Source organism: Asparagus officinalis, chromosome 5 (assembly GCF_001876935.1).
Source record: "Asparagus officinalis chromosome 5, Aspof.V1, whole genome shotgun sequence".
Lineage (NCBI taxonomy): Eukaryota > Viridiplantae > Streptophyta > Magnoliopsida > Asparagales > Asparagaceae > Asparagus > Asparagus officinalis.
Window position 1 is genome coordinate 106299217 of NC_033798.1, and position 14023 is coordinate 106313239.

Below are 14023 nucleotides of genomic sequence, written 5' to 3' on the forward strand. Positions count from 1 at the left end.
AGTATAGGATCTTCAATTTGGGGAACACATCGCCGGTGACCGTGCCCACGTTGGTTTCGATCTTGGAGAAGCATTTGAAGGTGAAGGCGAAGAAGAATGTCATCGAGATGCCGGGCAACGGCGACGTGCCTTTTACTCATGCTAACATCAGCTACGCCAGGGCTGAGCTCGGGTACAAGCCCACCACGAATTTGGAGGCGGGGCTGAAGAAATTTGTTAAGTGGTACCTCTCCTACTATGGGTATGCGAGAGTAGGGAAGAATTTGTAAATTATTTGGAAACTTTTTTGTTTTGATGTTCTTTTTACTTAAAAAGATTCGATTATTAGGGGTTTTTTTTGTCAATGTCCCGAAAAAACACCGATTCTTTGCTTGGCGGAGACGGAAAGGGGAAGGAGATGGGGGGTGGTTGTCTACTTTACTACATTATCGGCCTTCATTTTTAAATTCTCTTCGTGTTGTGGGGTTTTCTGTAAAAAAAAAAAAGAGTCTGCATTTATTTCCGCTACTTCTTAGCTTCTCGCCGGCGCATCGCCGGATTACCGGAAGTGGCGATGGCAATGACGTAAATAACCGACGCGTCTCGGGGTTTTTCCTGAGTTAGTTATCTTAGTTTTTATTGTTTATTTAATTGCGGAATTAAATAGCTGGAAGAGATTAGTGTCTAAGTTCCAAGGAATGTGCGCCAGCTGTGGATGTACGAATAACTTATGCACCGACAGCTAGGGTCGAAGATCGTACCTCTAGATTTCGCCGCGTGGCGTACAAAGTGTACGGATGCCGTCCGATCGTCCTTGCCTTTTCTTACAGCATGCGTCATCCAGCTGGACAAAGCGGTGCCCGTTACGGGTCTGTTGCTCGGACGGGCCCATCTAGACATCGACTATTTTGGACCCGTTATAACAGTGGGCCCGCCAAAAGTTAGCTTTCACACTGCACTAGAATCCGTGCGAGCTAAAAGCCGAGGTGCTGAACAATCTGGTCCTCGACCGCGTGGGGCCCGACCTTATCACGATCCTACCGAGATTCCCAAATTCGGTATGGCCCTCTTTGATGCGTCCTTGTGGTGTTCTTAAAGGCCACGTGGACGGTAGGATGAGTGTTGTCGTGGAGTGCAACACACTGGAGTTGAGTGTAGTGACGTACACCGAAAGCGTCGGTGAGAGAGAGAGAGGATGGAGATAAAGTGACGCTTTACCTAACTAACGAAGAGGCTGAGATTTTAGAGCATAAAGGCACATGGTGTTGGGCTGAATATGGAGACTATGAGAGACTTTGGGCGGTTAGTGGTGGAGTTAATGAGCAATTAACTTATGTTGGGCTGAATTGAATTTATTTTAATTTTCCACTCGTCAAAATAAATTGTAGTTATATACTAAACAATAAGTGATGGTGATTATAAAGAGTACGCTGTGTTTCTCAATTCTTTTGGTGGCTAGTTACAAACTCAGCTCATATCAAGAGATCGAGAAGGCCCCGGGTTCGAGCATCGACACTCTCAAGCGTCGTCAAGAGGGGTATTAATGTATTATCACCTTAGACCCATTTTCAGGACACCTTCATTTGAGAAGAGGACCTGTCTAAAACTACATGTGCAAACTAATCAAATGGGAAAAGGAAGAAAAATATTTCAATAGAGATATAAGGTTAATTAGTCGCTCACGAGTAATTTAGGAATCTAAGATAGAACATTCCGTGTATAAATCTTCTAGGTTAATTTGATGCTCTTATTAGTTAGCTGTCTGATAACTTGGAATATTCCTTGCTCCAATTCTAAATCTCAACTCCCAAAGGAATTTAAAGAATCTTAAAGAAGAATACGTTGATGTAACTTTACTTAGTGTGTACATAAACTCCAGATTCTTTTCTGCAACAAGGATATCACTTTCACGACAGTGAAGGTATATCATTGATTGATTCCGAAGAAAAGGAAGCGAGCAGAAGAAATTGGCATTACATTAATTGTTTGATTCAAGAACAATAGAAGGTTAATTGCCGATAGACCCCACGTGGTATCATCCATTATGAATAGACCTTTTGTAGTTCTATTTGTGCGAATAGATGACGCAACGCGAAAGTAGTAGCCTCGGAATCCACCAAGGACAACCTTCAAATCCACTAAGAGCTTTGAATCCACGAAGTAAATATTGAAGAAAAACGAAAATTTATTAATCGAAGTTATGCATGTAGGGCTTACAAGACCCTACTTAAATAGAAAAGAAACAAGACTTTTACAAGGACTCAAACTCCTACAAGGATTATGCCTTACCAAAAATAGTAAAAAAAAATCCTAAAACATTAAAAGTCCTAAAAAGACTCCTTACGACTAGGAAAGTCCACCGGTCAAATCTGAGATCAAATCGGCTTTGTTTCCTAATCAAAACAACTCCTAAAGAATTACTAAAAATAGTAAAAACGGACAAAAATGCAGATATCTCTCAAACCGTAAGGAATTTGACGAAACTGAGGAAGCAAACCGAACCCTCAGTTTGGATGGCCCCGTCTCATTGAGATAGTCGATTTTCATATATAATTCGTCTAATTCCGACGTACGGTTTGAAAGTTACGACCGTTTCTTCGAAACAAGTTATTTTCTTCGATCATGCCCATATTTGGGCTTGCGACTGTCCCACTTTGACATACTCCTTACGACTAGGAAAGTCCACCGGTCAAATCTGAGATCAAATCGGCTTTGTTTCCTAATCAAAACAACTCCTAAAGAATTACTAAAAATAGTAAAAACGGACAAAAATGCAGATATCTCTCAAACCGTAAGGAATTTGACGAAACTGAGGAAGCAAACCGAACCCTCAGTTTGGATGGCCCCGTCTCATTGAGATAGTCGATTTTCATATATAATTCGTCTAATTCCGACGTACGGTTTGAAAGTTACGACCGTTTCTTCGAAACAAGTTATTTTCTTCGATCATGCCCATATTTGGGCTTGCGACTGTCCCACTTTGACATAAACGTGTCTACCGTGTGTTCTACATCAATAAACTCATTGGATGAAATTTGATTTACACTTCAAACCGTTAAAAAAGTTTTGAAAAGACGGATATATCTCTTATAGATCTATTTGTGAGTATAAACCTCTGGTTGCTATTTTTTTAACTTTTAAAATGGTTGAAAAAATTCACTAAGAGAGTGGATTGGCATCGGGCTAGTACCATAGGGATCTATTTATAGAAATCGAACTACAAGGGTATCTAATTGCAATTGAGTGATAGGAGGGGATCTATTCTCAATCAACCCTCAAAAAATATAAGTAATTTTTTTTTTGCTATTCTCTCAGCCCAAAAGAGATGGACATTAGTCAGTTTTCGGCTGTGTTAAATATGGGCTTTAAGTTAAGGCCATTTCACTCAGTCACCTTCTAACTGCAATCAAATATTGGCAATAAAATGCAATAAGAAGGACATTGTCAGTTACAGGATGATCAAGACTAACTAATCCGAGTTCATGTGCATATTACTAAATTTAAAAATAATAATTTACTTGTAGACATTTACCAACTCGGAAAAGAGTTTAAGTTTTAATTATATTTTGTTTTTCCAGGAAATAAGGGCCTTAGCCCATTTAAGTTTGTGGGGTTGTCTACTTGATTTTCCAGAAAATGTGAAAAATTGAATTGAAAGGCTGGGTGGGTGGGTTGGGGGGGAAGAATCTGAACCCCGCATAATCATGTCAGATTTCCAACATATTTCCAAGCTAAAAACTCAGAAAGGGGTAACCAAAATAAAAATCAGAAATCCTATGACGAAGTTGCATCTAGAGCTAATGCACACTTTAGAAAGAGACATGAACACATTAATGCTATTTAAAATGGAGGTAAAAACTAATGTGTTTTAAATCCAAACTCAGCATGTAGGAACTTATTATTATTATTATAGAAATATTTAGATATTTTATTCAGCATTCAAATCATCCATTACATAACGGCTAAAAACATTGGCATTGAACCAATACGCAAGCCGCGATCGTGTCGAGTGTTAAGGAACCATAATCATCCAATTGCCTCCTCCTGATAACAATAATATAATAACAATAACAACTACATCAGCAGCGACAATAATAAAATCTGCAGTGAAAACATTTAATTTTCTTGCTGAAAAGTGACTCGAAACTCTTGTGGTTAATAATTAGGATAGCCTGTGAAAAAGACATAACGCCTACAAACAATGGATTTGTATCCTCTACTTTTAAAATTGGCAAGACTATTTTCTTAATTTTAAGTGTCTAATAATTAATATAGACATGATAACATTCCACCTAGACTCTTTAGTCTTATACATGTATATAAACATCACGATATAATAAATAAATTTATCTTTTCCTCCCAAAAGCTCTATATTTACTAGATGTACTCTTAATATAAATAAGGGAAAAATGCTTCCAGCCCCCAAAGGCTAAGGAAACGTGCTTCCCACCCCCCAAGACTTTATCAATGGGTGTTTTACCCCTAAAAAATAAAGTTTCTGTTCTCTGAGCCCCAAAACACAAAACCCAAGAGATTAAAATATATGAAGACCATAATACCCTTCTCTCTCTTTTTCTTTTTTTATTAAAATATGATGATGATTATTTTATTATTTTTGTTTTCTCTCTCTCTTTATCATGATGTATTGAGATGATAGTTGAAATAATTGATGATGATTATTTTATTATTTTTGTTTTTTATTATTTTCGTTGTTTGTATTGGAAGATTGTTAAAGTTACGGGTTAATTGTTAATGTTACGAGTTAATTGTTAATGTTACGGGTCAATTGTTAAGGTTATGAATCCTCTCTCTCTATATATCATGATGTTACTTTGATGATATTGAAATGATTGAAGAGGATTATTATTTTATTATTTTTGTTTTTTATTCTTTTCGTATTTTTAGAATATTTGTTGTTAAGGATAATAGTTGGTTGTAAAGGTTATGCATTGTTTGTTAAGGTTACGGGTTGGTTGTTAAGGTTACGAGTTTGTTGTTAAGGTTATGGGTTTGTTGTGTAGGTTACAGATTTGTTGTTAAAGTTACGAGTTTAATTGTTAAGGTTACGAGTTTAATTGTTAAGGTTACGTGTTTAATTGTTAAGGTTACGGGTTTAATTATTACGATTACGGTTTAATTGTTAAGGTTACATGTTTAATTGTTAAGGTTACGGGTTTAATTATTACGGTTACGGTTTAATTGTTAAGGTTACGTGTTTAATTGTTAAGGTTACGGGTTTAATTATTACGGTTGCGGGTTTAATTATTAAGGTTACGGTTTTAATTGTTAAGGTTACGGGTTTAATTGTTAAGGTTACGGTTTAATTGTTAAGGTTATGGGTTTAATTATTGTTAAGGTTACGAGTTTAATTGTTAATGTTACCGGTTTAATTGTTAAGGTTACGGTTTAATTATTAAGGTTACGGGTTTAATTGTTAAGGTTACGAGAGAGAGAGAGAAGGGATCCATAACATTAACAATTGACCCGTAACCTTAATAACAAACCCATAACCTTAATAACAAACCCGTAACCTTAACAACCAACCCATAACCTTAATAATAAATGCATAAGCTTTACAACCAACCATTATCCTTAACAAGTAATATTCTAAAAATACGAAAAGAATAAAAAATGAAAATAATAAAATAATAATCCTCTTCAATCATTTCAATATCATCAAAGTAACATCATGATAGAGAGAGAGAGAGAGAGAGAGGAGAGAGAGAGAGAGAGGATTCACAACCTTAACAATTGACCCGTAACATTAACAATTAACTCGTAACCTTAACAATTAACCCGTAACTTTAACAATCTCGCAATACAAACAAGAAAAATAATAAAAAACAAAAATAATAAAATAATAATCATCAATCATTTTAACTATCATTTTAGTACATTATGATAAAGAGAGAGAGAAAATGAAAATAATAAAATAATAATCATCAATCATTTCAACTATCATCTTAGTACATTATGATAAAGAGAGAGAGAAAATAAAAATAATAAAATAATCCACATCATATTTTAATAAAAAAAGAAAGAGAGAGAGAAGGGTATTATGGTCTTCACATATTTTAATCTCTTGGGTTTTGTGTTTTGGGGGCTCAGAGAACAGAATCTTTATTTTTGAGGGGAGCTTTGCTACAGGGACCCAAAATATGGGACCAATAGGGGGGACAAATGAGGTGTCCCCATCCTATTGGATAATGAGTTGGCTATCACTAATGATGGCCAATTCATTATCCAATAGGAGGGGGACACCTCAATTGTCTCCTCTATTGGTCCCATATTTTGGGTCCTTAAGGAGTTTTTCTTTTTGGGGGTAAAACACTCATTGACCAAGTCTTGGGGGGGTGGGAAGCACGTTTCCTTGGTTTTTGGGGGCTGGAAGCATTTTTCCCTATAAATAATGCTGCACTCCGTGTAAATTGCATATGTTGCCACTCTTCACTCAAACGTATTACAATCATTTGCTATCATTTGTTAACATTAGACATGAATTGAAGAAAACATGTATTACATCATCTTGAATTACCTTAAAAGAAACATATTTGTATATAAAGTACGTAGGATCGAAAGATACATCGACATAATCTTAACAAGAGCTAATTAAAAAAAATATAATATGAAATCCGAGCGATACGAGATACATGAAATCATGCACTGATCATTATACGCACTCACTTTCCGTGTCCACTACCATACCCTCGTCCATAACCCTCACCATAACCTTCACCAGATCCCTCACCAGATCCTTCACCGTGACCTGACCCATATCCTTCGCCATGCCCGGAGCCCGAATCTACTCCTTGGCCACGTCTAGCCCCAGAGCCGGCACCTGAGCCTGCACCAGACGCTGCAGATGATCCGGCCCCTGAGCCTGCACCGGATCCTGCAGAAGATCCGGCTCCGGAACCGGCTGATGAGCTAGCTCCAGAGCCCGATCCAGATCCGGAGCCAGACCCAGATGCGGAACCAGAGCCAGAGCCAGAGCCAGAACCAGAACCAGAAGCAGAGGCAGAGCCTGAACCCGAGCCGGAGGCACTACCACCGTCACCCCCCAAACCAATACCAAGACCTCCACCGAGGCCAATCGCCGCTCCACCTCCGCCACCCAGGCCGATAGAGAGATCTTTCTCCAACTCTCGATCTTTCTCCACCAGTACACGAGACTCGGATATGATGGCAAACGAGGCCATGAGCATGGCAAGGGCCAAAGGCTTCAAGAATGCCATTGTTGTTAACTCTCACTTTCTGGTAACACTTTGTTAGAGATGGCAAGAGCTGTAGTGTGCTGAGTTGAAGAGGAAACGAGGTCGATGATCTCCTTATTTATAGGCATTATGAGTGAGCAAATTAAAGTCAAAGAGAAGTGGGCACTAGGAGTAGTTAGTGGTGGCGGTGGTTGGGGTCGATCGGGGTGTTGTTAGCAATGAGCGCCACGTGCCTTGCGCATGCATAGTGTGTTTGTGGCTGAGATTGAATTTGTAGATAGTGGAGCGACACGGCGCGCGTTTTCTTTCGACCCTTTACAGTGATGGTACGTAGCCCACTAGCTCTAGCTAGCGCACTGAAGAGATCGAGCCATGATTAGTTTGGTTTTTATTTGAGTAACGTGAGAATAAACCATATATCTAGTGAGCTTGACGCGCGACCTAATTTTGTCCTAATTATTGTTCTACACAGTTCAACTAACAGTAAGCATTGGGGTATATTCTAACTAATTTAAATCATGACTCGTTCCGCGTACCATCGTGATTCTTTCTGAAATTTATACTTGCTGCGCGTTACACTCGTTCCGTGCATTACCCTCATTCCCTCCTTTTCGTAGAGCAGAGAGACAGAGAAGCTTTTTGGAGTTTTTTCATAGACTAATTGGACATGAATTATTGATCATTACACGCGCATGGAAGTTTTTCGGGGCTTCTTCATAAACTTATATGGATTAATATTATTGTAACATGGTAAATTTCTCACGGATTACTCACTCCTTAACTTATGGAGAGTGAATGAGGGAAACTGGGCTTCTAAATTAATTCAATCTTTAAAAGACAATTCTAGACGTACATGCAAAATGCAATAGAAGAACTGACATTACCGGTTCTTGGTTGTTGATCGAGATTAATGCTAGTGTATATATGCATATAACTAAATTTGAGGAATATATAATTTACCTGTAGAGATAATTTACTGATTCAAGAGTTTTGAGTTTTCATTGAGTTGAGATTAGAAACTTCAGGCTTGAAACTACAAGCTAATTTGCGTTCCTAGAGTTCCTGCTAATATTTATGCCACTTGAAGATCTCATAAACCAGAAATTTAGAATCAAAAATAGAAACCTAGAAATACGTAGAACAAGGTTGCGTCGAGAGCTCTTGCATATATACTAGTAGTTAGTAACTAGGATAGCTCGTGAAAAAGACATAAAGCCTAGTAACTACGAATTAATTTGTATCCTATAGTTTTAACTAGTGATAAGCCCATTTTCTTGATTATAATTGGCTAATAATATAGACCTGATAGCGACGCATTGTTAATTTAAGTAAGGGGAAATTGCTTCTAGCCCCCAATTTCATTACAAGTGTTTCACCTCCTTTCAAGACTTTTTCAACGCTCCCAAAACCCCCAAAAACAAACACATAATTCACTGAGCCCCCAAAACACAAAACACAAGAGTTTAAAACATGTGAAAACTATAATCCCCCCCCCCCTCTCTCTCATGATGTTACCGTGATGATTTAAAATGGGTTTTGAAGGGAAAAATACTAGTTCCCTTCAAAATTTTCCGATGGTGTCAACATCGGCAGTGATACTTTTTCGGCATTTGTTCAAAGGCGAAGAAAAATTCATGGGAAAACTAGTATTTTTCGGCAGAATATTTGAAAGGAAACGGCGGAAAAGTTTCACCGCTGGGAAGAAAACGACGTTCGTTCATCGGCGGAATACTTGTAAGGAAATCGATGACTTGAAATTAAAATAGAGTATGTAAATTTATATATTATTTCTATTTTACGGTAACAAATTTGTTGTTAAGCTTATGAGTTGGTGGTGAAGGGAGGTTACATGTTGGTTTTGAAGGTTACAGGTTCATTGTGAAGGATACACGTCGGTTATGAAGGTGTTACAGGTTTGTTGTGAAGGATACGTGTTGGTTGTGAAGGTGTTACGGTTTGGTTATTAAAGTTACGGATCAGTTGTTAAGGTTAAGGATTGGTTGTTAAGGTTACGGGTCAGTTGTTATGGTTACAGGTTAGTTGTTAAGGTTACATGTTGGTTGTTAAGGTTATGTGTCGGTTGTTATGGTTACGGGTTGGTTGTGAACCTCGGTAACTTGAGATTAAAATAGAGTATGTAAATTTATATATTATTGTTATTTTATGGTAATAAGTTTGTTGTTAAGCTTATGAGTTGGTGGTGAAGGAAGGTTACATGTTTGTTTTGAAGGTTACTGGTGTTGGCCTTCTTGTTTTGATAATGTTTAACAAAAAATTTACCACTAATATTGCTTGTCTAGTATTTGTGTTTTCTTATTTATTATAGACAAACAACGTAGTTGGAGGATGGATGAAATAGAACTTCAACGATCATATTCAAAGGAGGTTGGTGGAATGTTGGTGAAGCTTATGCAATTCAAGTTCAAGATCCATGTGTTTTTGAGTTTTCATGAAATCACATGTTTCATATTTATTATTGTGTTTTAGTATATATTGCATAGGATATGCAATTTTGTGAAAATATTGTTTTCTTAGTTTTTGGACTTAACCATAATCATATACATATTTTATTAAGTCTACAAAATCATTGTGCAAAGTTTCAAAACATGGTTTAGCCTAAATGTCAAAATTCATATGTTTACATTTTCGTGTTTTGGACTATTTTGCAAAATGATGATATTTTTTATTTGGGAAGTCCTTTTTGGAAACCAGTCATTGTAGCATATTTATTATCATGTCTACAATCATTCATATTTTTAAACAGTGTTTTAAAATCAGAAAAACAGTTTTCAGACTTCATTTTCATGTATCAGTCCTCGATCGACCGCACCGGTCGACCGCACCTGTGTTCTTTCGTCAGTGGGCAGCAGAGAGTTTGTCGGTCGACCGTCGCGGTCGACCGAGAGCTCGAAATTTCCATCGAAGAAGTCTGCGCTCGTTTTCTCAATTTGGGATCTGGATCGGTCGACCGCGAATTTTTTCGGTCGACCGCCGCTCTGTCAGTTCTGTTCCAACGGCTATTTCTTGTTACCGTTGGCTGGGGCTTTTTGGTATTTTGTTTGGGGTTTTTGGCTGAGGTTTTGGGAGGCTATAAATACCCCCTTGATCTCAGTTCTAAGCGTAACCCAAGAGAATGTTTTTAAAGAGTTTAAGCTTATTTTAAGCTTGTTTAAGGGTTTGGTTTAAAGCTGTTTTGGTTTTCACAAGTGAAGGAGATCATCTTCTTGTTTGGGCTTCAATCTCCATCTCTCCATCTTATTATTCAGAGAAGAATCTCTAAACTCATTTCTAGCTATTTATTATTTTGTTTATAATTTCTATATGCTAGATTTTAATTGAGTTTAGTTTTGATTTATTGAATCTCATTGTTACACACACCCACTTGAGCTTATTGTATTTGCATTCATAATATATTTGGGGTTGTGAGAGATTGTAACATTGAGTTGTGCTTAATTGAATTCTCATCTATTGTAAAGAACAAATTTATATTTGTTACATTGTGAGTGGTGTAAGGTTTTCGGTGAGCTAGAAAACCGAGTGTGCTGTGAAGTTTTCGGTGAACTAGAAAACCGAGCGTGAGGAGTGAACGTTGTTCGGTGAGCGTTGAAAACCGACACTGTGAGGTGTAAACGTTATTCGGGTGAGCGTAGAAAACCCGGTTGTGATAGTGGATTTCTCCCCGGGAGTGGGGAGCGGAGACGTAGGACGGAAGGTCCGAACTTCATGATCATTTGAGTGTGTTTGAGTTTGTCATTGGCGCATTTGCTTTTGCATTTATCTTATATCGCCAATTGTGCATTGCTCATTTATTTCATCCACTATCTAGTTCATTTTGTTTACCCTTGTGTTAGTTTATATATCCTTGCACATACATTGCCTATATCTCTTTATTAGGATATATCTCGTTGTTCATATTGTTTATCCTAGCTCATATATTGTTGTATTTCATACTTGCTAGGATAACTTGTTAATTAATTTTAATTGGTATATAATCGGATTAGATTAGCATAAGACCCTAATCACCCCCCTCTAGGGTTTAACAACTGGTTGGTTGTGAAGGATACGCGTCGGTTGTGAAGGTGTTACAGGTTAGTTGTTAAGGTTAGGGGTCGGTTGTTAAGGTTAAGAATTGGTTGTTAAGATTACAGATTTGTTGTTAAGGTTACGGGTCTATTGTTAAGCTTAGCGTCGGTTGTTAAGGTTATGGGTTGTGAAGGCTATGCGTTGGTTGTTAAGGTTACATGTTAGTTGTTAATGTTACGGGTTGGTTGTTAAAGTTACGGGTCGATTGTTAAGGTTAAGGGTCAGTTGTTAAGGTTACGCATTGATTTTTAAGGTTACGCGAGTAAGTTGTTAAGGTTACGGAGGTTACCGAGGTTCACAACCAACCCGTAACTTTAACAACTGACCCGTAACCTTAACAACCGACCCATAATCTTAACAACCAATCCGTAACCTTAACAACCGACTCGTAACCTTAACAACCAACCCTTAAGCTTAACAACTGACCCGTAACCTTAACAATCAACCTGTAACACCTTCACATATATCCGGTAAAGAGATCAATTTCTAAGAAGCCGAGCCTTTAATTCATCACCAAAATAGCTACGCCAGCACCAAAGTTTTTACTCCAAAAACTGAACTCCACTTCCCCCTTCATTCCTAAACTAGAAACCAAAAAAGCTAAAGTAAAAGGCAACAAATTTAACTATATACAATCGCACTAAGTTCTAAGAAGGGGGAAAAAGGGAAACAGAAAACCAAATTAAAACAACATCGACGACGAACGGCAGTCCCCTCCCACCGACACTATCGGCCTCCTGCCTTTGGGCCCCATCGATTATCTCCCGCTGAAAGCACCCTCCAAGAACAAGATTCGTCGACGACGGAGCCACCGCCATCGCCGGTGGCGATGAAGGCATCATAGAAGGCGGCATGTGGCCCACGGGCCAGCTGATCTCGTAAGGCTGCAGGTTGAGATCCAACGACACCGGATTCACGCAGAGATGGAGAGGGAAATCATCACAGATAAAAAAAAAGAGAAAGAGAGAAATAGTATTATGGTCTTCACATGTTTAAAACTCTTGGATTTTGTGTTTTGGGGCTCAGAGAATAATGGGTTTACTTTCGGGGGTTTTGGGAGCGTTGAAAATGTCTTGGGAAGGGGTGGAACACTTGTAATTGAATTAGGGGCTAGAAGCAATTTTTCCTTTAAGTAATTTGCATATTTTGCCACTCATCACTTAAAACATATTATAATCATCTATTAAATATTAGAAGATTATGATTGAAAAATAGTCTCTTTATTTTCTATCCTGTGCAACTCCCATCCAACCCTTTGTAATTTGTCGTACTGAAGGAAACCTGTTTATATATTGAAATATGATTAAAAGATACATGTTGGATAACTTTTTAAACTAAAGTCCAAATGCAGCCATCTTTGAAAATTAAAAGTCCAAAAGTGCAGCTATGCAGCAAAGTTTAAAATAAGTTTTTAAAACGTGAAAACGTGGGCTGCTGAATGTTAAAAATTTAGGACTCGTGGGCCCCACATACATAGTAAAATATATTATTTTATTAGTGCGTAGTATTTTCCCATATGCTATTAATAGATTCCAAATCCTTAAGAAAAATTCATTCCAAAAACAACAATCAATATATACAGATATATATATTGTAGAATAGCTAGTGCTCGTAGGAACAATGCCTAGACCGAGAAGGTCTTATAGATCGAGGAGGTCTTTGACTGATAGATCGATGGGATCTTTACTTGATAGATCGAGGAGATCTTTGCCTTATAAATCGAGGAGATCTTGACAGTACTAGATCGGTGCACACCAGAGTACTGGACTGCTGTTCCTGGAAGCAATTTGACATTGGGATCCTTGCACTGGAGTAGGCCAAATAATGCTTTAAGCACAACGTTTTACAAACGCACAATAACTGAGTTGAAAAATTTTAAATTACTGCACCTTAGTTTTCTGTTCAGTTTTTTGCTGTTATATATCTGTATTATTCCAGATTTAACCACAAGCGCCAACAAACATCAGGGATAATATTATTAGGAAGCTAAAAAAAACCATGTCATTCCAAGCTAGCTATATCATCACACGACATCACACCATCATCTCCTTATTTATTATATATGAGAGATGAAAACTAACGATACATGAAATCATACACTGATCATTATACGCACTCACTTTCCGTGTCCACTCCCATACCCTCGGCCATAACCCTCACCATAACCTTCACCATATCCCTCACCCGACCCTTCACCGTGACCCGACCCATACCCTTCGCCATGCCCTCCGCGCCGACGTCCGCCACAGAAGCAGCGCCTGAGCTGCGCCAGGACGCGCAAGACGTCAGGCCTCCTAACCTGCACTCTGACCTGCCGAAGCAGAACCGGCAGATGAGCCGGCTCCAGAGCCTGATCCAGATCCGGAACCAGACCCAGAGGCAGAACCAGAGCCAGAACCAGAACCAGAACCAGAGGCAGAGCCTGAGCCCGAACCCGAACCAGAGGCACTACCACCGTCGCCCCCCAAACCAATACCAAGACCTCCACCGAGGCCAATCGCCACTCCACCTCCAGTACCTAAGCCGATAGAGAGATCTTTCTGCAATTCTCGATCTTTCTCCAATACACGAGACTCGGATATGATGACAAATGAACCGATGAGCATTGCAAGAGCCGCAGTCTTCAAGAATGCCATTGTTGTCACCTCTCGCTTTCGCGTAACACGTCTTAGATACGGCAAGAGGTGCAGTGTTTTTGAGTTTGAAGAGGAAATGAGATGATCTCCCTATTTATAGGCATTGTGAGT

The 14023-nt window shown here is 38.5% G+C and overlaps 2 protein-coding genes across 2 annotated transcripts in view; both read left to right on the top strand.

The window, feature by feature from the left end:
- LOC109842310 (UDP-glucuronate 4-epimerase 1-like) overlaps positions 1 to 420 on the top strand; it is a 1713-nt gene extending 1293 nt beyond the window's left edge. Inside the window, exon 2 of the mRNA XM_020411205.1 lies at positions 3 to 420. Coding sequence (XP_020266794.1) covers positions 3 to 269 — 267 coding nt within the window. The 3' untranslated portion in view covers positions 270 to 420. The remainder of the gene's footprint in view (positions 1 to 2) is intronic.
- Positions 1053 to 13997, top strand: LOC109842311 (protein TsetseEP-like). The gene is made up of 3 exons (XM_020411206.1): positions 1053 to 1158; positions 6803 to 7246; positions 13597 to 13997. The coding sequence occupies exons 1-3, from the start codon at positions 1053 to 1055 to the stop codon at positions 13995 to 13997; spliced, it is 951 nt and encodes a 316-aa protein (XP_020266795.1).